The 21,802-nt window shown below is 50.3% G+C and overlaps 2 protein-coding genes across 2 annotated transcripts in view; one reads left to right on the top strand and one right to left on the bottom strand.

The window, feature by feature from the left end:
• The window catches only part of KCNE3 (potassium voltage-gated channel subfamily E regulatory subunit 3), a 97,090-nt gene that overhangs the window by 33,433 nt on the left and 41,855 nt on the right, over positions 1-21,802 (top strand). The gene's annotated exons all lie outside the window — the stretch shown is intronic.
• The window catches only part of SLCO2B1 (solute carrier organic anion transporter family member 2B1), a 238,989-nt gene that overhangs the window by 180,037 nt on the left and 37,150 nt on the right, over positions 1-21,802 (bottom strand). Inside the window, 4 exon segments of the mRNA XM_071734365.1 lie at positions 3,483-3,591; positions 13,795-13,925; positions 17,267-17,365; positions 20,471-20,698. Coding sequence (XP_071590466.1) covers positions 3,483-3,591; positions 13,795-13,925; positions 17,267-17,365; positions 20,471-20,698 — 567 coding nt within the window.

Below are 21,802 nucleotides of genomic sequence, written 5' to 3'. Positions count from 1 at the left end.
CTGAGCAGATGCTAAAAACAATGGGAAACTTTAAAATAATGATGAAAAAAAAAACCTCCTTGGAGCTCCCTTTAGGCACCTTGGAGAAACAAAGTCACAAATGCAGTGTTTCTGTTCTTTTGAAGATCACTTTGATGGATTAATTCCCAGGGAGTGCAACAGAAGCTGCACCACATCCTCCCAGATGTTATCACCAGAAGCCTGGAAATTAGCCATGGAAATTACTTCAGGATGGATAAATCCTTTTTTTTTTTTTTTTTTTGTGGATTACTGTGAGCAGGTCCAACACCTGCAAAATGAGCTCAGGGAGAGGATGAGGAGCAGGGTGCAACCCAGTATCACCCAGTACATCCATACAAGAGCCAAGAGCATTCCCCACACTGCTTGGATTTTTTTTTTTTCCCACTTTTTGAAGAATTCCAGCACGTGGAGCCTGCTCCCTACTTTGGGACCTGACCTCAGTGTTTGGAAATATCCCCAGTGCTTTGCCCTGAGTATTTATCCTGCTCACAGCTCCATCCTGGTTTTGCTGATGATGGATGGAAAAGCTCTTCTTCTCCTTGGGGCAGAGTTCCCAGAGCTTCTCAGACTCCTTTTTGCTCATCACACTTTGCCCCAGACAGATTTAAAGCTTAGTGGCTTCCAAAGAAATGAAGAGTGTGAAGCATCTCATGGGATGGGCTCTAAGCCAACCTCATTTTATTCCCAATAAAAAGCAAAAACTTTCCCCCCCCCTCAGCATTATTTTGCTCCCAGTTATCTCCATGTGCACTGAAGCAAGGGAAGAAGTGACAAAAAGCATTTCCCTCTCCACAGCTCTGCTTCATTTTGCATCCCCCAAGCTTATGTAAGGGGCTGAAAAGGGTTTCTGAGCAGCAAAAGAAAAGGAGTTGGGGGGTGATGGGGGATGAGAAGTCCAAGAGGAGGCAGCAGTGGCACCTCCAGCCCAAAAACCAACCCAGGGCCTGGGCTGCATCAAGAGAAGGGTGGGCAGCAGGTCAAGGGAGGGGATTCTAAGGTGCTCTGCTGAAAAACAAAATATGTGAGATGTGTTTTTACACATCAAATTGAAATTTTTGCTCTGAGTACATCTGCTTTCAGTTCATCTATGGATTATATAGCATTGTTTCACATTACCCAGGGCAGTGGTGGAGTCACCATCCCTGGAGGTTTTTAAGAGGTTTAAAAAACCTGGGTTTAGGAGTTACTTTATCATAGAATCCTAGAATTGTCTGGGTTGGAAGGGAGCTCAGAGCTCCTCAAGTCCAACCCTTGATCCACTCCCCCCGTGGTTCCCAGCCCATGGCACTGAGTGCCACATCCAGGCTCTTTGGAAATATCTCCAGGGATGGAGAATCCACCCCTTCCCTGGGCAGCCCATTCCAATGCCTGATCCCCCTCTCCAGCAAGAAATTCTTTCTAATGTCCAACCTAAACCTCCCCTGGCACAACTTGAGACCATGGCCTCTTGTCTTGCTGAGAGTTGCCTGGGAAAAGAGCCCAACCCCCCCCTGGCTCCAACCTCCTTTCAGGGACTTGGAGAGAGTGATGAGGTCTCCCCTGAGCCTCCTCTTCTCCAGCCTCAACACCCCCAGCTCCCTCAGCCCTTCCTCACAGCATTTCTGCTGGATCCCTTCACCAGCCCAGTTGCCTCCTTTGGACCTGCTCCAGCACCTCAAGCTCCTTCCTGAGCTCAGGGCCCAGAACTGGACACAGGACTCAAGCTCTGGCCTCCCCAGAGCTGAGCACAGGGGCAGAATCCCTTCCCTGGACCTGCTGGCCACGCTGTTCCTCAGCCAGCCCAGGATGCCATTGGCCTTCTTGGCCACCTGGGCACACTGCTGCCTCCTCTTCAGGCCAAAGGTTGGACTGGATGAGCTTGGAGGCCTCTTCCAGCCTAAAACATTCTGTGATTCTGCTCTCCTGAGACCCCACCTGGAGTCCTGCATCCAGGTCTGGAGCTCCTGGTACAAGAAAAACCTGGGAATGGTGGGATGAGTCCAGGGAAGGTCCAGGAGGATGCTCAGAGGGTTGGAGCAGCTCTGGAGTGAGGACACTGAGAGAGTTGGGGGTGTTCAGTCTGGAGAGGAGAAGGCTCCAAGGAGAGCTCAGAGCAACCTTCATAGATCTGAAGGGGCTCCAGGAAAGCTGGGGAGGGACTTGTGAGGATGTCAGGGAGGGACAGGACATAGGGAATGGATTCAAACTGGAGGAGGGGAGATGGAGATTGGAAGTGAGGAAGAAGTTCTTCACCAGGAGGGTGGGGAGAGCCTGGCACAGGTTGTCCAGAGAGGTGGTGGAAGATTCCCCATCTCTGGAAGTTTTTAAGGGCAGATTGGATGGGGCTTGGAGCAACCTGATCTGGTGGGATCAAGATCCCATCCAACCTCTAAGCCCCATCCAACCTGGGCTGAGACACTGCCAGGGATGGGGCAGCCACAGCTTCCTTGGGCACCCTGGGACAGGGGCTCAGCACCCTCACCCCAAACAATTTCTCCCTCCCCATGATCTCCTCTCCATCTCCCCTCTTGCAGCTGGAAACCCTTCCCCCTCATCCCATCCCTCCAGGCCCTTGTCCCAAGTCCCTCCCCAGCTTTCCTGGAGCCCCTTCAGGCACTGGAAGCTGCTCCAAGGGCTCCCTGGATCCTTCTCTTCTCCAGACTGAACACCCCCAACTCTCTCAACCTCTTCCAGGCTCTCCCCACCCTCAATTTCCAGAATTTCTTCCCCATCTCCAACCTCAATCTCCCCTTTCTCTCCAAGTTTTAACCCATTTCCCTTCTCCTCTCCCTCCCCCCCCGTGTCCAAAGCCCTCCCCCAGCTTTCTTGGAGCCCCTTCAGATATTGGAAGGTTGCTCTGAGCTCACCTGGGAGCCTCCTCTTCTCCAGGCTGAACAACCCCAATCCCTCAGCCTGGCTTCCCAGTGAGCTGCTCAGCCCTCTGAGCATTTCAGCCTTGACAGAGGGGTTTGAGGTGTTTTTGGGGTTGAAGTTCAGTTCTGGGGATGATTCCTGCTGTGACCTCAGAGCAGAGCTGGATGCACCCAAGCTGCAGACCCCTTCCAACTGAAGGGTCTTTTTCTCTTCCCACAGAGCTGCTCCAAGCTCAGAACTTGCCCACCTCTCTCCTGCCTGGCTTTGGGCTTTGGTGAGGTTTTGGCTTCCATTCCCCACTTTTCAGATGAGCCACAAGCCATGGAAGATTGAGCCCTCCCAACCCTGGGTGCTTTTCTCAGCACGAGGTGGAGTGCTGCAGCCTGGACACGATCACAGCATCTTCTGTGAGTCCACTGGAAAAACCTCTGCAGATCTAATTAAACCCAAGATGATGCCTAAATTGGGTCTTGAGGCTTTCCTAGGAGCACAGGGAGCACCCCCACTTTTTTCTTACCAACATTGCAACCCATTGCAGGGTCTGGAGACCTCTTTGTGGAAGCAGAGAAACCCCATAAAAGCAGAAGGTGGGGGATGCACAGCCTTACGTTTGATGAACTGGGTCAGAGAGAGGTTCTGGAGGTGTTCAGATGTTGACCTGGGCTCTTTGAGCAAATCCTTCCTCTTCTTCCTGTCTCTTTCCTTCACACTCACAACCTGGGGATAGATGAGAAGTTGTCACTCCACCCACCAGGTCAAAGTTGCCTCCAAAATCTCTTTTTCTCTTCCAAATTATGACATTTGCAATGTTTGGGCTTGGACCAGTCTCCATCTCCAGTGTGGGAAGTGCAACCAGTGCCAAGCAGGAATCCCAAACCCAGGACATGTGGTTGCTGCTCCATTTCCTTCAGGTCAACAACCCCATTCCAGGCTCCAACCACCCTCAAGGTGAAAATATCCAAATGGTGACTCCTGAAATTATAAACCCAGAAACCCCACGTTCTGCCCTTCTGTCAATAAAATGTTCAGAATTAATTCTGCACCAAAAAAAAAAAAAAATTAATCCATCAAAGGTGATCTTCAAAAGAACAAAAACACTACAATTGTGACTTTGTTTCTCCAAGGTGCCTAAAGGGAGCTCCAAGGAGGTTTTTTTTCATTATTATTTTAAAGTTTCCCATTGTTTTTAGCATCTGCTCAGCTTCCTCCGTGGAGCTCTAAGGGAGATCAAATGAGAGATGATTGCAAAGGATGAAATCTGCTGCCTCTCACCATGAAATGGGAGATTTGCTCTGTTGTAGCTTTAAATCTCTGATCTGGGGTGGCAGAGGGGGTGTAGTTAGGTTGAAAGGACTGAAGAAGTCTGGGGAAAAAAAGAAATTAAGATTCCAACTACTTTCCACTGAAACTGGATGAGCTCAGGAGCTCTTTCAGCCAGAGGTTGAGCTTTCATAATTGGAATATAGAATCCAGAATTCCAGACTGGTTTGGGTTGGAAGGGACCTTGAGGATCCTTGAATTCCAACCCCTGGATGTGCAGGGACCCCTCCCACAGCCCAGGTTGCTCCAACCCCATCCAAGCTGGGCTGAGACACCTCCAGGAGAAGAAGCAAGATGTAAGAAGGAAAAAAAATGGATAAATAATGACTCAAAACCCAAAAGGAAAGGGTTTAAAGTGCTGAGTGAGCACAAGGGAAGGAAATTGTCCAAGGAATTTCTGCTGGGGAATTGCAGAGCTGGGAGGTGAAAGCACTGGGGTGCCTGGAGAGAGGGCAAACATTCCAGAGTCATGGAATGGGATGGATTGGAAGGGACCTTCAGGATCATGGAATTCCAACCCCTGGATGTGCAGGGACCCCTCCCACAGCCCAGGGTGCTCCAAGCCCCATCCAAGCTGGGCTGAGACACTGCCAGGGATGGGGCAGCCACAACCACATCACCCAGGTACAGCTGCCCAGCTCAGGTGAACATGGAAATTCAGGAGGTGTTGTGGAACCTTTGTGCTGTGGAAGATGGGAGCATCAAGCCTTAGGGAGGTGGTTTTCATCCCCAGAGGGGCTGTTTTGCCCTTGTGTGGAGGGGAAGCAGGCACAGGAACCCAAGGAGCACTTAAACCTCCCCCCAGAGCAGGTTTGGGCACTGGTTTGGGATGGAGGATGAGCATTTTCCTCCTGCTCTGCAGGTGCCTTTGCCCCTGTGAGCAGCAAGGAGAGCTGGCAGAAGAACAATTTTTCTTCCTAAATAACAAGCTTGGCTGTTCCTAGAATCCCAGACTGGGTTGGGTTGGAAGGGACCTTCAAGATCTTCTAATTCCAACCCCAATTCCATGGGCAGGGACCCTTCCCACAGCCCAGGCTGCTCCAAGCCCCATCCAACCCCATCTTCACCCAGGGAAAAAGTGGTGAGATAAGAGGAAAACAGCCCCAAGTTGTGCCAGGGGAGGTTTAGTTGGATATTAGGAATAATTTCTTCCTGGAAAGGGTTGTCATTCCCTGGCTGCCCAGGGCAGGGCTGGAGTCCCCATCATCCCTGGAGGGATTCCCAAGCCCTGGAGCTGTGGTGCTGAGCCATGGGGCAGTGCTGGGTTCCTGGTGGGACCTGAGGACCTTAAAAGTCTTTTCCAACCAAAAGAATTCCATCATTCTGTGTCCCATCCCAGCCTCAGGTGACTGCAGTGTCCAAACCCAGTGTCCAACAGCAACAACTGAGAGATGAAGGGCAGGGATTTCCCTGATGGGCACCAGATCCCTCTCTCTGCAGCTTTTTGGGGGATCCTTTGGGTGGAGGGCATGAAGTGGATCAGCTGCTCCACTCTCTGGCTGGAAGAGCAGAAATTCTCCTGCTGGAGTGTGGTTTGACAGGGAAAACCAGAACCTATTTTTATCCAGAAGGACAGAGCCAGCAGCTCCATCTCCAGCATCCCCCAGCAGCTCCCGAGACAAATTTAACAGGACTCAGACAAACAGCTTCAGTCAAGAGGAATATTCTTAATTCACAGGGGAAAAAAAATATAATTAAAAGCCAAACCAAGCTGGGCTCCTCTTTGGCTAAAAATTGCTCCTTGCCTTTGAAACCCAGCCTGGTGCTCAAACACCCCAGAGGTCACCACGTCCCCTGCAGTGGGTGCCAAGTGCCTTTTTATTTCCTTTTTTTTTTTTTTCCTAAATAGCCTCTACAAGGTGAGAGCAATAAAACTCCTTTCATGCTTTTCTTTGGCAGAGCTCAGAGATTAGCAGCTTTTTCAGATGCAAAGATAAAATCCCTCTGCCTTTCACTTTCCAATCAGGTGATGGGGTCTCTCCTCTGAAACTGCAGACTTTTCCAAAAATACATCCAAGCTGTTCCTGACTCTGCCTTTCTCACCTCCCAGCTGTTTGTACTTCAGAAAAGCACCAGTCTGCTGAGCACTGTCTGCACAGAAAGGCAAAAAAGCCCCGAATCTCCCCAAATTCCCCATTCCCAGGTGTCTGTGGGAGGGTGAACCTTGCAAAGGGGACATTTCCTGCACAGCTCCTGCTTTGGCACCCACCCCAGGAGCAGTTGCTGTCTGCACATGGAACAAAAGCCTTGAAAAGGAGGAAATCTCCTCTCCCTGTGCTGGTTTGGCCCCAGGACACTTTTTTTTTTGGTGTCTGGAAGGATCAGGAAATGCCTTTTCCTGAAGCAGATGTGTCCACAGGATGGGGAAGGAAGGTGAGGAGGGAGCAGCACGGATCCTGCCTGGCTCTTCCATCAGAGAGGCTCAAATCTGCACTTGGAAATCCCACTGGGGTGTTGGGGCCAGGTCTGGGGTCCCCAAGAGAGGAAAAAGATGGAGCTGCTGGAAAAAGTCCAGAGGAGGCCATGGATACAATCCTAGGGATGGAATAGGATGAGAAATGGGGTTCAGCTTGGAGAGGAGAGGAGAGGAGAGGAGAGGAGAGGAGAGGAGAGGAGAGGAGAGGAGAGGAGAGAAGAGAAGAGAAGAGAAGAGAAGAGAAGAGAAGAGAAGAGAAGAGAAGAGAAGAGAAGAGAAGAGAAGAGAAGAGAAGAGAGAAGAGAGAAGAGAGAAGAGAGAAGAGAGAAGAGAGAAGAGAAGGTTGTGGGGAGCCCTTGGAGCAGCTTCCAGTGCCTGAAGGGGCTCCAGGAAAGCTGGGGAGGGACTTGGGACAAGGGCCTGGAGGGATGGGATGAGGGGGAAGGGTTTCAAGAGGAAAGAGAGCACATTTAGGTGAGATTTTAGGAAGAAATTCTTGAATTTGAGGGTGCTGAGCCCCTGTCCCAGGGTGCCCAAGGAAGCTGTGGCTGCCCCATCCCTGGCAGTGTCTCAGCCCAGGTTGGATGGGGCTTGGAGCAACCTGGGCTGTGGGAGGGGTCCCTGCACATCCAGGGGTTGGAATTCAAGGATCCTGAAGGTCCCTTCCAACCCAAACCAGTCTGTGAATCTCTGACCTTGCAATGTGCCCTCCTTCATATTTTTCAGGGTGACTCCTCAGAGGACTCAGGTTCTTGGTCCATATCCACCTCTGAGTGGGCTCTTTCTGCACCTCCTGCTTTTGCAGTGGGATTTTTTCTCTCTCACCATCATTTCTCACCTGGTGGAGGGGAGGAAGGTGAAGCTCCCCCATGCTGTGCATCAGGAAAACCAGCCCTAACCTGACCTTGATCAGGGGAAAAAAAATAACCACAACTTAAAACCCTTTTTTTTTTTTGGTTTTTTTTTTTCCCCTGCGTGGAATAAATCATCTGTGACTGAGCAGGGCTGAGATCTGGACTTGCTTTGCTGAGCTGCTGCTGTCACCTGCCTGAAATTGCATCTGCAGGAAGGTCAGGCAGAGGTGGTGGATTGATTCAAATACAGCACTGAAAGAACAACACAAAAAAAGAAAAAAAAAATAGGATCAATGACCTGCTCTGTCACAGAGAGGTTTTCCTTGCTTAATTTGAGGCTTCTGTAGAATTTCCTTCTGGCTGTGCAGCTCCCAGCTCAGTGAAAAATAAGGTCACAGAAGTGATTTGCCTATTGAACAAACAAAATGGAAAAGCTCATAGCTTGGAGAAAAAGAAAAAAAAAAAAAGAGAATTATTTCTCTGCTGAGAAGGTCGTGCTCCCTACAAACTCCTCATTGTGCCTTTCCCAGCCAGCCTGGGTCCCTCCAGGGATTTTATTTCCTCCAGTGTTAAAATAACCAAATGTTGGGCAGCTTGTTGGGGTTAAAGGGGGAGAATTCTTTATATCTGCTGTTTTTTTAACTGCAATTTTCCTGTCTATTTGTATAGATCGAGTCATTTTTCCTATTTCTCATCCCTGTTTCCTTCAAGCTGTGTAGTTCAGCTCCCAACCCATCAGTCTCTCTCCCTTATTCTCTCTCCTTCCTTTATCAGGGAGCAGCTGTTAATTGGTTTAATTGCCAGGCAGTGTTAAACCCTGACAGTATCAAAGCAGATAAATAAAAATATTCCAGGTCTGGAGTGACTGATTCCTGAAAGACCTAAAGAACAAACCCTCCTTATCAGAAATGTTGACGTGAAGTCCTCATGGAGCTTCAAAGGGAGAAGCTGCTGTCAAATTAAGTTGAAGCAGAGATGGGGTGGCAGAATAAATAATCTACATCTGTCTTGGCTGATGGGAGGAGGGAAAAAAAGCTCCAGATTTATGTGGTCGTTATTCAGCATTTGCTGGATGATGCCCAGGGAGGAGAAGAAAAAAAAAATAAAAATATTGTGCTGGGATTTTGAGGATTTTATGAAGATGGTGGAAAACCCCATTGGAAGCCTTCAGGTGTTTGCATCTCCTGTTGCTTTTTTCCCTTTTTTTGGACAGGCAGAAGCCCTGAAACCCAAGGCAGCCAAGGAAATGCTGAAAATCTCTGCTTTTTTTTTTTTTTTCCCCTCCTTTTTCTCCTTCTGCGCTCCTGTTTCAGCAAAAATCTTCCTCTTCCTGTCCTGATGTGTTCTCCATTTCTTCTGAGCCCTGAATCTGAGAATGGAAAAATGGGAAATGGCCCAGGAAGTGCCCTCTGGATCCCTTTGGGGACAAGAAGCTACTGAAATCCTGGCTGCCAGAATAATCCCAGAATATTGAGGTTGGGAGAGACCCCCAAGCTCCTCAGTCCAACCTCTGACCAACCCCTGAGCCATTTCCTTAAGGACCAGCTCCAAATCCTTTAAATCCCTCCAGGGATGGGCACTCCACCCCTCTCCTGGCCAGGCCATTCCTGAAAAGGGGAATTTGGGTTCTTCCCTGGTGGATGCAGAACCTTTTCCTTTCTACCCCTCCAAGAGAATGAAGAGAACTTTGGGTTTTTTTTTTTCCCTTTGCACCTTCCTGCAGAGCATTCCTGCATCTCCAACTCCTCCTGGATTTGTTTTACCCCTGGGAACATTTCCTGTGCATCCAGGAACAAAAATGGAAATGGCCACCACATGACACTGAAATCAGCATTTTTTCCATTAATCTTTTCCTTCTTTTTTTTCCCCTCCTTTTTCTCCTTCTGCACTCCTGTTTCAGCAAAAATCTTTCTCTTCCTGTCCTGATGTGTTCTCCATTTCTTCTGAGCCCTGAATCTGAGAATGGAAAAATGGGAAATGGCCCAGGAAGTGCCCTCTGGATCCCTTTGGGGACAAGAAGCTACTGAAATCCTGGCTGCCAAAATAATCCCAGAATATTGAGGCTGGGAGAGACCCCCAAGCTCCTCAGTCCAACCTCTGACCAACCCCTGAGCCATTTCCTTAAGGACCAGCTCCAAATCCTTTAAATCCCTCCAGGGATGGGCACTCCACCCCTCTCCTGGCCAGGCCATTCCTGAAAAGGAGAATTTGGGTTCTTCCCTGATGGATGCAGAACCTTTTCCTTCATTCTCCAAGAGAATGAAGAGAATTTGGGGTTTTTTTTTCCTTCCTGCAGAGCATTCCTGCATCTCCAACTCCTCCTGGATTTGTTTTACCCCTGGGAACATTTCCTGTGCATCCAGGAACAAAAATGGAAATGGCCACCATGCAACTTTGAAAGGAATATTTTTTTCATCATTTCCTTCTTATTTTTTCTTCCTTCTTCCTTCCTTCCACCAGGAGGGAGAGGGGGGACAAGGCTGAGGTTGTGACCCAGGGACCTGGCCTGGCAAGACCCCCTCTGCTCCCCTCTCCCTCTGCTCCTGCCTCACCAGAGCCCTCCACCAACTTTTCAAGCACCATTTAAATAATAATATCCTAAAATGTCACTAAAATCTGCAATAAGACTCCTCGCTTCTAATTTAATTCTGATTACAGAATCCCAGAATCCCTCTTTAAAACCCTTACAGAATCCCAGAATATTGAGGTTGGGAGAGACCCCCAAGCTCCTCAGTCCAACCTCTGACCAACCCCTGAGCCATTTCCTTAAGGAATCATAGAATCATAGAATCATGGAATCCTAGAATCATAGAATCATAGAATCCTAGGGGTTGGAAGGGACCTGGAAAGATCATCTAGTCCAACCCCCCCTGCCAGAGCAGGGCCCCCTAGAGTACATCCCCTAGGAACGTGTCCAGGTGGGTTTTGAATGTCTCCAGTGAAGGAGACTCCACAACCCCCCTGGGCAGCCTGTTCCAGGGCTCTGTCACCCTTACAGTAAAAAAATTTTTTCTGATATTCAACTTGAACCTCCTATGCTCCAATTTACACCCATTACCCCTTGTCCTATCACTGGTCACCACTGAGAAAAGCCTAACTCCATCTCCCTGACACTCACCCCTTACATATTTGAAAACATTGATGAGGTCACCCCTCAGTCTCCTTTTCTCCAAACTAAAGAGACCCAGCTCCCTCAGCCTTTCCTCATAAGGGAGATGTTCCACTCCCTTAATCATCTCAGTAGCTCTGCACTGGACTCTTTCAAGCACTTCCCTGTCCTTCTTGAACTGAGGGGCCCAGAACTGGACACAATACTCCAGGTGTGGCCTCACCAATGCAGAATAGAGGGGGAGGAGAACCTCTCTTGACCTACTAACCACCCCCTTTCTAATGCACCCCAGGATGCCATTGGCCTTCTTGGCCACCTGGGCACATTGCTGGCTCATGGGCATCTTCTTGTCTACCAGGACCCCCAGGTCTCTTTCACCTACACTGCTCTCCAGCAGCTCAGCCCCCAACCTATACTGGGACATCGTGTTGTTCTTCCCCAAATGCAAAACTCTCCACTTCCCCTTGTTGAATTTCATCATGTTCCTCCCTGCCCAACTCTCCAGCCTGTCTAAGTCTCTCTGAATGGCAGCACAGCCTTCTGGTGTGTCAGCCACTCCTCCCAGCTCAGTGTCATCAGCAAACTTGCTGAGGGGACATTCCATACCCTCATCCAAGGACCAGCTCCAAATCCTTTAAATCCCTCCAGGGATGGGCACTCCACCCCTCTCCTGGGCCATTCCAATGCCTGAATAGATCATTACATCCTCAGAGGTGTCCCTGGAACATCAGGTCATGTTTTTTCCAGGCTGGGTAAAACCCAAACCTCCCTCAGAACCACTCATTCAAGCAGTGGGGCAGGAGAAATGAAAAATTCTGCAGCAGGCAGTGCATGGACTTGTTTAGACAGGAAAGCTCTGATGCTGCCCCAAGGCAAAATGCACATGAAAGGTGATTTTTTTCATGCTGAAGGGTGGCCAAGATCTGGAGATCAGCAGCTTCAGAAGCCTCCAAACCTCAGCGTGATGCCTCCAAATAAAAAAAAAAAAAACCACAACAATTTGTTTCCTAGGACTCCCCACAACACTCAGCTTGCCAGAAAACCCCAACCCCCAGCCAGCAAAGAGCTTGGGAAGCTCCCAAGTTGTTTCACATCTTGGCACGGATCTGCTGAGGAGGATTCTGGAGAAGGAAAAAAAAATCTGGGAGTAAACAGGGAGCAAAGAGCTGTCCCACCAGCAGGAGCCAGGGCCAAGCATCCCCCCCAGCAAACTACAGGCAGGCAGATGTCAGTTTGGCTTGCAAGGACAAGTTTTGGCTACCAAAACATTTTTCTCTGCCATTTATCTCTGAGAACTTGACAGGAGATGAGTGTTGAGGGGCTGGAAAATATCCAAAAGCCATTTGGGCAGAGATGGGGTCAGGGTGAGAAGGAGCAGGGGGTGAAGGTGGATGCTGGAGCTGGAGCATCCCAGTGTGAGAGGGGGGAAAGGGGCTTTGGGAGGCAAAGTGACACAAACCACCCTCCCACCTTGGGATTTCCAACACACCCAGGGTGCAACCCACATCTAAAAAAATAAAAAAAGGCTCCTGATGAGTAATTCAGATTTCCCAGCAACTGGGACAGAGTTACCAGGCACGTGTGGCTCCTCCTGAAGGAAAATGATGGAGCAGTTCCTGCCAGCTCCCAAAAGAGCTCCAGCAGAAGGAAAAGGATCATTTCTTGTTTAGGAAAAGCAAGGAATCCCCCCTCCAGCTGAGCCAGGACCTCAAACCTTGCCCAGTGCTCTCTGTTCCTATTCAAAGGAACAAAAGACTCCCAGGATGGTTTGGGTTGGAAAGGGAAGCTTCACTTTCCTTCCTCAAGAGCCTCTCTGCTCCCTCCATCCCCCCAACCAGGCTCCAAGTGATGGTGGCAAAGAAAATCCCATTGGAAAAACATGAGGTGCAACAAGAGCCCACTCAGGGGTGGATGTGGACCAGGAAACTGAGTCCTCTAAGGAGTCATCCTGAAAAATCCAAGCTGGGGGTGGGGGAGTATTTAGCAAGGTCATAGAATCCCAGAGTGGTTTGGGTTGGAAGGGACCTTCAGGATCCTTGAATTCCAACCCCTGGATGTGCAGGGACCCCTCCCACAGCCCAGGTTGCTCCAAGCCCCATCCAACCTGGGCTGAGACACTGCCAGGGATGGGGCAGCCACAGCTTCCTTGGGCACCCTGGGACAGGGGCTCAGCACCCTCACCCCAAACAATTTCTCCCTCCCCAAGATCTCCTCTCCATCTCCCCTCTTGCAGCTGGAAACCCTTCCCCCTCATCCCATCCCTCCAGGCCCTTGTCCCAAGTCCCTCCCCAGCTTTCCTGGAGCCCCTTCAGGCACTGGAAGATGCTCCAAGGGCTCCCCAGAACCTTCTCTTTTCTCTTTTCTCTTTTCTCTTTTCTCTTTTCTCTTTTCTCTTTTCTCTTTTTTCTTTTCTCTTTTCTCTTTTTTCTTTTCTCTTTTCTCCTCTTCTCTTTTCTCTCTTCTCTCTTCTCTCTTCTCTTCTCTTCTCTTCTCTTCTCTTCTCTTCTCTTCTCTTCTCTTCTCTTCTCTTGTCTTTTCTCTCCTCTCCTCTTGTCTTTTCTCTCCTCTCCTCTCCTTTCCTCTCCTCTCCTCTCCTCCAGGCTGAACACCCCCAACTCTCTCAACCTGTTCCAGGCTCTCCCCAGCCTCAAATTCCAGAATTTCTTCCCCATCTCCAACCTCAATCTCCCCTTTCTCTCCAAGTTTTAACCCATTTCCCTTCTCCTCTCCCTACCCCCCCGTGTCCAAAGCCCTCCCCCAGCTTTCCTCATAGAATAAGAGAATTTTCAGGGCTGGAAGGGACCTTCCAGCTCCTCCAGTTCCAACCCCTGCCTGGGCATGTTCCATGCTGAACACCCTCAACTCTCCCCCTGGCTCCAGAGCTTCTCCAGCTCCCCCAGCACCTCCTGGGCTTTCTCTGGACTCACTCCAGCACCTCCGTGTTCTTCTTATGTTTGGGGACCCCAGAGCTGGAGACAGACTCAAGACAAAGTTTCTGCTTCATTGTCCCACCAAGAAAATTCCCACATCCAGGGAAAGAAGACCAAACCCCAGCTCCCACCTGACTTTGGGATGCAGCCAGGAACTGCAGGACCAATTCCATCATTTGCTTTCCCACGGACGAAGCTGTTGGTGCTGGAGAGATCCAGGAGGGATTTGTGTCTGATACCAACAAAAAAATAAAAAAAAACCCAAAAGGGCACCTGTGACCTCTTTCCTACCTCTTTTGGCATCTCCCGTGGGAAGAAGAAATAAGGCACAGCAGACAGGGCCACCAGGCTGGCTGCCACCAGGAAACCAAGCCACCAGGCACCGACCCACCTTGGGTCTTTGTTGTTGAGCTGGACTTCATCTGCAAGACAGATGGGGAAGGGGACATTCAACCAAAGGTGACCCCAAAGGGATGGGGATGGGTGGCCCCAGACACCCCAGACATCAGAGAGCTCCCCAGGGGTGACTCCCAACCAGGTTTGGGGGCTGAGAAGCATTTGCAGCTGATTTCTCATCTCATGGTTCGTTCCTCATCGTCAGCAGGGTGAAAGGTCCTAAAAATATTTGGGTGGAAGCAACTGGGATAGGGATGTCCTAGAGATGGAAAGGCAAAGGAAACCATCCCCATCCCAGAGAAGGGAGATTCATGGGGTGAAAAAGCTTGGAAGAACTCAAGAGGATTAAGGCGATGAGAAGGGGAAAAAATCCTTTCTTGAGATTAAGATGGAATTAACTCCAATTAACTTCTGGCCTCCAAGAGCTCTGCTTTAGGTTTTAGAGTCAGGGCACCCACACAAGGACACCCATGTTCACAGCAGGACTTGGGCCCTGGAGCTCTGCCCATCAGTCTGGGTGAGAATGGAAGCTTGAAGATGATTTTCAAAACCCCAAATCATTGCAAAACAGAAAGTGAACTTCAAAAATGCTTTCCTAAGGATTAGATCCCTTTCTCCTCCCTCTCTCCCTGCTCTGCACCCAACCTCCTCTCCTGTTGTCCTCATGCCAAAGACAACATTTAGTGAGGGAAGGGCACTTGGCATGAAAAAGGAATTCAGAAGCCAGAATGCAAATTCACAACAGGGAGAAACTTCCAAACCTGAAGAGGGGACATGGGGAAGAAATTATTGAATTTGAGGGTGCTGAGCCCCTGTCCCTAGGAGCAGCTTCCAGTGCCTGAAGGGGCTCCAGGAAAGCTGGGGAGGGACTTGGGACAAGGGCCTGGAGGGATGGGATGAGGGGGAAGGGTTTCCAGCTGCAAGAGGGGAGATGGAGAGGAGATCTTGGGGAGGGAGAAATTGTTTGGGGTGAGGGTGCTGAGCCCCTGTCCCAGGGTGCCCAAGGAAGCTGTGGCTGCCCCATCCCTGGCAGTGTCTCAGCCCAGGTTGGATGGGGCTTGGAGCAACCTGGGCTGTGGGAGGGGTCCCTGCACATCCAGGGGTTGGAATTCCATGATCCTGAAGGTCCTTTCCAATCCATCCCATTCCATGACTCTGGAATGTTTGCCCTCTCTCCAGGCACCCCCAGTGCTTTCACCTCCCAGCTCTGCAATTCCCCAGCAGAAATTCCTTGGACAATTTCCTTCCCTTGTGCTCACTCAGCACTCCAAACCCTTTCCTTTTGGGTTTTGAGTCATTATTTATCCAAGAGGAGACTTGTTTTCCTTCTTACATCTTGCTTCATCTCCTGGAGGTGTCTCAGCCCAGCTTGGATGGGGTTGGAGCCTCCTGGGCTGTGGGAGGGGTCCCTGCCCATGGAACTGGGGTTGGAATTCAATGATCCTGAAGGTCCCTTCCCACCCAAACCACTCTGGAATTGTCTGACTGCCACAGGGGGACACCAGGTTTGGTGTCACCAAGGTCCTGTCCTATTCCCAAGGCCACAAATCCATCTCAACACCTTTCTTAGGAAGAGCAGCAAAGCAGCTTTCGGGTCCCACCCAACCCAAACCATCCCGGGGTTCTCTGATGTGCTGAGCCCTCCTGCAGGCAGCAGCTCCTTCCTCCGAGCCTGGAGGGAAGTTCCTAAACCCCCCCTCAGCTGAGCAGAGCAAGGCTTGACAATTCCCTGCCCTTGGGAAGGGATTTGGGCAGCCAGCAGCTCCCAAGCTCCTTGGTCTCATTCCCACACTCCTGGATCTCTTGTCCTGGGGCAACCATCACTCCTGCCTGAGCTGGATTTATGGGGCTGGGGCTCAGGGGGGGATTAGGGGAGCTCTGGAGAGCTCTTTGCTGACTGAGAGGGTTGATCCAAGGCTGTGCTTGATCCCGGGCACAAAGGAGCCAAGGAAGGGGGGTCCTGCCTGGTTCCAGGATGGGAAGGGCTCAGTCAGCACAAGGTGAGTCCCATAACCTGGGACAAGGAAGATTGCTCTGCATCTCCCCAGGGATATTGAAGGGATTATTATGGGATCAGAGGATGGATGAGGTTGGAGGCATCTCTGGAGATCTTGAAGGGCCCTGGGGGTGTTGAGCCTGGAGCAAAGGAGGCTGAGGGGAGAACTTCTGGATCTCTGCAGCTCCCTGAGAGGAGGTTGGAGCTGGGAGGTGGGGGGAAGCTTGGTCTCTTCTCCCAAGGAACAAGAGATGGAACAAGGGGAAACTTCCTCAAGTTGTACCAGAGTGGTTTAAGTTGGATATTGGGAACAATTTCTCCCTGGAAAGGGTTGTCAGAGCCTGGGTGTCCAGGGTAGTGGTGGAGTCCCCATCATCCCTGGAGGGATTTCCAAGCCCTGGAGCTGTGGTGCTGAGGCCATGGGGCAGTGCTGGGTTTAGGGTTGGATCTGATCATCTCCAAGGTCTTTTCCAATCAAAACAATTACATAATTTTATGATCTATATTTTTTCCTTGCCATGAGGAGCATTCCTGCTCCTGTTCCACCCAAGGTCCTTCTCTGCAGAACTTGTCAGCTCCCAGCTTGTGGGAGCTCACCAGGGGAAGGATTTTGCCCCTGGATATGAAGTTGGATATTGGGAACAATTTCTTCCTGGAAAGGGCTGTCATTCCCTGTCCCAGGCTGCCCAGGGCAGTGGTGGAGTCCCCATCATCCCTGGAGGGATTTCCAAGCCCTGGAGCTGTGGTGCTGAGGCCATGGGGTGGGGGTGGGTTCAGGGTTGGATCTGATGATCCTAAAAGCTCTTTTCCCAACCAAAAGAATTCCATGATTGAATAAAGTGACCCAAGAGGTGAGGGAGATGTAAAGGGAGTCAGAAAATTCCAACCCCCCCAGGTTGCACCCTGACCCCTGGGGGTCCAGGTGCCCACCCAGTGCTGGTCAGGGGGGGTCTGCAGGGTGGGAGGTGTCTGATGGCCCCTGAGCACCTCCAGAGATTTTGTCAATGTCAAACCAAAGCTGCAATGTCAAACCAAACCAATGTCAGAGCCTGTCCCAGGGCAGTGGTGGAGTCCCCATCATCCCTGGAGGGATTTCCAAGCCCTGGGGATGTGGTGCTGAGGGCCATGGGGTGGGGGTGGGTTCAGGGTTGGATCTGATGATTTCAAAGGTCTTTTCCAATCAAAACAATTCCATGATTGTATAAAGTGACCCAAGAGATGAGGGAGATGTAAAGGGAGTCAGAAAATTCCAACCCCCCCCAGGTTGCACCCTCACCCCTGGGGGTCCAGGTGCCCACCCAGTGCTGGTCAGGGGGGGTCTGCAGGGTGGGAGGTGTCTGATGGCCCCTGAGCACCCCTTCTCTCTCTCACCTCCAGAGATTTTGTCAATGTCAACGTAGAAACGCAGCATGGCAGAGCCCAGCATGAAGGCCACCCCTGGCCCGATGACAGTCACAGAAAACAAGATACCTGGAGAGGGGGAAGAGCAGAAAAAGCTCAGACCTTGGTGAAGGGACCTGGAGGGACAGGAGGTGCCTTGGACCAAGAGCCACCCCATCTTCCTCCAACAGGAGCAGCTGTCATAGAATCCTAGAATCCTAGAACTGTCTGGGTTGGAAGGGAGCTCAGAGCTCCTCAAGTCCAACCCTTGATCCACTCCCCCCGTGGTTCCCAGCCCATGGCACTCAGTGCCACATCCAGGCTCTTTGGAAATATCTCCAGGGATGGAGAATCCACCCCTTCCCTGGGCAGCCCATTCCAATGCCTGATCCCCCTCTCCAGCAAGAAATTCTTTCTCATGTCCAACCTAAACCTCCCCTGGCACAACTTGAGACCATGGCCTCTTGTCTTGCTGAGAGTTGCCTGGGAAAAGAGCCCAACCCCCCCCTGGCTCCAACCTCCTTTCAGGGACTTGGAGAGAGTGATGAGGTCTCCCCTGAGCCTCCTCTTCTCCAGCCTCAACACCCCCAGCTCCCTCAGCCCTTCCTCACAGCATTTCTGCTGGATCCCTTCACCAGCCCAGTTGCCTCCTTTGGACCTGCTCCAGCACCTCAAGCTCCTTCCTGAGCTCAGGGGCCCAGAACTGGACACAGGACTCAAGCTCTGGCCTCCCCAGGGCTGAGCACAGGGGCAGAATCCCTTCCCTGGACCTGCTGGCCACGCTGTTCCTCAGCCAGCCCAGGATGCCATTGGCCTTCTTGGCCACCTGGGCACACTGCTGCCTCCTCTTCAGCTTCCTGCCAATCCCAGCTCCCTTTCTGCCACTCTCTGCCCAGCCTGGAGCTCCCCATGGGCTTCTTGTCTTGAACCTCATCCCCTTGGGATCAGCCCAACTCTCCAGTCTCTCCAGGTCCCTCTGCAGAGCCCTCCTGCCTTCCAGCTGATCCACACTCCCCCCAGCTTGGGGTCACCTGGGAATTTGCTGCTGATGGACTCAATCCCCTCATCTAAATCCTCACTAAAGATATTAAACAGCACTGGGCCCAACACTGATCCCTGGGGGACACCACGGCCGCCATTTTGATGCAGCCCCGTTCAGCACCACTCTCTGGGCCCGGCCCTCCAGCCAGTTCCTAACCCAGCACAGATGCCCCTGGCCAAGCTGTGGCCTGACAGCTTTTTCAGGAGAATCCTCTGGGAGACGGTGCCAAAGGCCTTGCTGAAGTCCAGGTAGACTCAGTCATCTCACCAAGGATCACAAGCCAATGATTTCCAGGATCCCTCCCCAGGAAAGGTTCCACAAAACTCAGATTTTTTCATCTCATTTTTTCTCCTGCCTCCTAAAACGGCTGAAATACACCAAGATATTGTTCCAGACATTGGAACCATCTTCCAGTCACCATCCCAGGAGGTATTTAAAAGGAATTTGGACCTTAAGGCCGTGGTTTAATAGTTGATTCTGGTGGTGGTCAAAGGTTGGACAGATTGATCTTCCAACCTAAACATTCCTGGGATTCTGTGTATGGGCCCTTGGCATAAGTAATCCAAGAAATGCAACTTTTTTTTTTTTTTTTTACCAGATTAAGGAACTAAAAGTCACCAGCCAGCTCTCCTATGAGAAATACTGATTAAAAAAAAAATCAACCCCCTGTAAGATGCAACCCCTGTCTCCCAGATGATCCTCTCAGATATTATTCAGAGGTTTTCAAGCATCTATTAAATTTGATACTTTCAGTCTCTTGGCAGTAACACCTGGAAAAGAGCAAGAAGGACCTACAAGGGCCTTCCCACCACCATGGGATGGACAGGGAGGTCCAGCACCCTTTTAGGATATTTGCCCACCTCCCAGATGGTGGTTTTTTTGGGGTGATGGTTGGACTGGGGGATTTTAGAGGTCTTTTCCAACCAGGACAATTCTGTGATTTTGCTTTTTTTTTTTTTTTTTTTTGAGCTTGCTATCATTTTGCCTCTATCAAAATAAAGTCTTCCTTGCTGCATCTTCAGCCCAGAGCTGCCTCTCCTGTGGAGATGGAAAGCAAATTATTCTCCTATGGAGAGACAGAATGAGGGAGCTGGGGTTGTTCAGCCTGGAGAAAAAAAAAAATATTCCATGGAGACCTCAGAGTGACCTCCCAGTATCTGAAGGCTCCTACAGGAAGGCTGCAGAGGGACTGTTTGCAAGGGCCTGGAGGGACAGGATGAGGGGCAATGGCTTTAAATTGGATTTAAATGGATTTAGATTGGATGTCAGGAAAAAGTTCTGTACCAGGAGGGGGGTGGAAAACTGGCAGAGGTTGCCCAGGGAGGTGGTTGAGGTCTCATCCCTGGAGATGTTCAAGGTGAGGCTTGAGGAGGCTCTGAGCACCCTGAGCTGGGTGAGGGTGTCCCTGATACTGCAGGGGTTTTACTAAATGACCTTTAGAGGTCCCTTCCAACCCAAATTATTCCATGATTCCATGATCTTGAAAGTCCCTTCCCACCCAAATTATTCTGATTCTATGATTCTATGACCACATGACCTTTAGAGGTGCCTTCCAACCCAAATTATTTCATGATTCCATGACCTTGAAGGTCCCTTCCAACCCAAATTATTCCATAATTCTATGATTCTATGACCATTTGACCTTTAGAGGTCCCTTCCAACCCAAATTATTCCATGATTCCATGATCTTGAAGGTCCCTTCCAACCCAAATTATTTTGTGATTCTATGATTCTATGACCACATGAAATTTAAAGGTCCCATCCAACCCAAATTATTCTTTGATTCTATGACCACATGACCTGTAGAGGTCCCTTCCAACCCAAAATATTCCATGATTCTCCCATGATTCCTCTTCTCCTTGTTGAAACCTCTTTGGAGGAGGACACAGCTTTTATGTCCCTCTCCATCCTATCACTTCCAGGCCCCAAATCCTTGAATCTGCCCCAAAATATTATTATTTACCACTCCTGGGCTGCCTTTCTGTCCAAGTTTGAAGCAGATCAACTATTTTTTGCAGAAACCTTCCTGGCAGTGGGTAGAGCAGAAGGGTTACAGCAACCTCACCTCTCATTAATGTTAATTACTGTTAATTACTCCTCTCTGACCTTGCTGCCAAGGGCTAATATTGGTCCCCCTGTCCCCACAGCCTTACCTAAATAAAGGGGGGAGTTCCTCTCACTGGCAAAGTCATCGATGTAGGAGATCCCAAAAGGTTGGATGGGGACCCCCCCAATGCCCAGGAGCACTTGGGCGATGAACATGATGAGCAGAACCTCCTGGTTCTCCCGGGCTGCATGGGGAGTGCATCCAACATCACTGAGGTTCCCCTGGGAGCTGGGGTCCCCAGGCTGGCACAGGTCAGTGGTGTTGCTGAGCAGACCTGTGGGAAAAAGGGGAGAAAATTTGGGAATTGAGCTGTTGTCCAGTTCTGGAGTCGTCCAAAGCCATAGGGAGATGGAGGTGTTGGAGGGAGGTCAGAGGAGGTGATGAAGATGGGGATGGAGTTGGGGTGTTCAGTCTGGAGAAAGAGAAGAAGAGAAGAGAAGAGAAGAGAAGAGAAGAGAAGAGAAGAGAAGAGAAGAGAAGAGAAGAGAAGAGAAGAGAAGAGAAGAGAAGAGAAGAGAAGAGAAGAGAAGAGAAGAGAAGAGAAGAGAAGAGAAGAGAAGAGAAGAGAAGAGGAAGACAAAGATGACAAAGTCAAAGACAAAGACAATGAGAAGAGAAAGAGAAAGAGAAAGAGAAAGAGAAAGAGAAAGAGAAAGAGAAAAAGAGAAAAAGAGAAAAAGAGAAAGAAAGATAAAGAGAAGAGAAGGTTCTGGGGAGCCCTTGGAGCAGCTTCCAGTGCCTGAAGGGGCTCCAGGAAAGCTGGGGAGGGACTTGGGACAAGGGCCTGGAGGGATGGGATGAGGGGGAAGGGTTTCCAGCTGCAAGAGGGGAGATGGAGAGGAGATCTTGGGGAGGGAGAAATTGTTTGGGGTGAGGGTGCTGAGCCCCTGTCCCAGGGTGCCCAAGGAAGCTGTGGCTGCCCCATCCCTGGCAGTGTCTCAGCCCAGGTTGGATGGGGCTTGGAGCAACCTGGGCTGTGGGAGGGGTCCCTGCACATCCAGGGGTTGGAACTGGAGGAGCTTTTGGGTCCCTTCCAACCCAACCATTCTGTGATAAGGAAAAGAGGAAAGAACTTAGGTAAAGAACTTCCATAATAGCAGCAGGGATGTAGAAAAGCATTCAGGAGATGTCAGGTGAGAAATGTCATGGAAAAAACCTCAAAGAAAAGGCAAATATTACTGCCCAGATGTTAACAGTGAGTTGGATGCACATGAGTTGAAAACACCTTCAGGGGAAAATCCAAGCTGGGATCACTCCCAGGACTTTTGATAGGCCTCCCACTAGAGCTAAAGGAGCAAAACTGGAGATTTAGGGAATAGCTGCTGAGGAAATGAGGACTCAGGGTGCCCAGAAGGGGACTGCAAAGCTGCCTGAGTGA

The sequence above is a fragment of the Heliangelus exortis genome, chromosome 1 (genome assembly GCF_036169615.1).
Source record: "Heliangelus exortis chromosome 1, bHelExo1.hap1, whole genome shotgun sequence".
Lineage (NCBI taxonomy): Eukaryota > Metazoa > Chordata > Aves > Apodiformes > Trochilidae > Heliangelus > Heliangelus exortis.
Note: the sequence above shows the minus strand (reverse complement) of the source record. Positions and strands in the feature narration are given on the sequence as shown.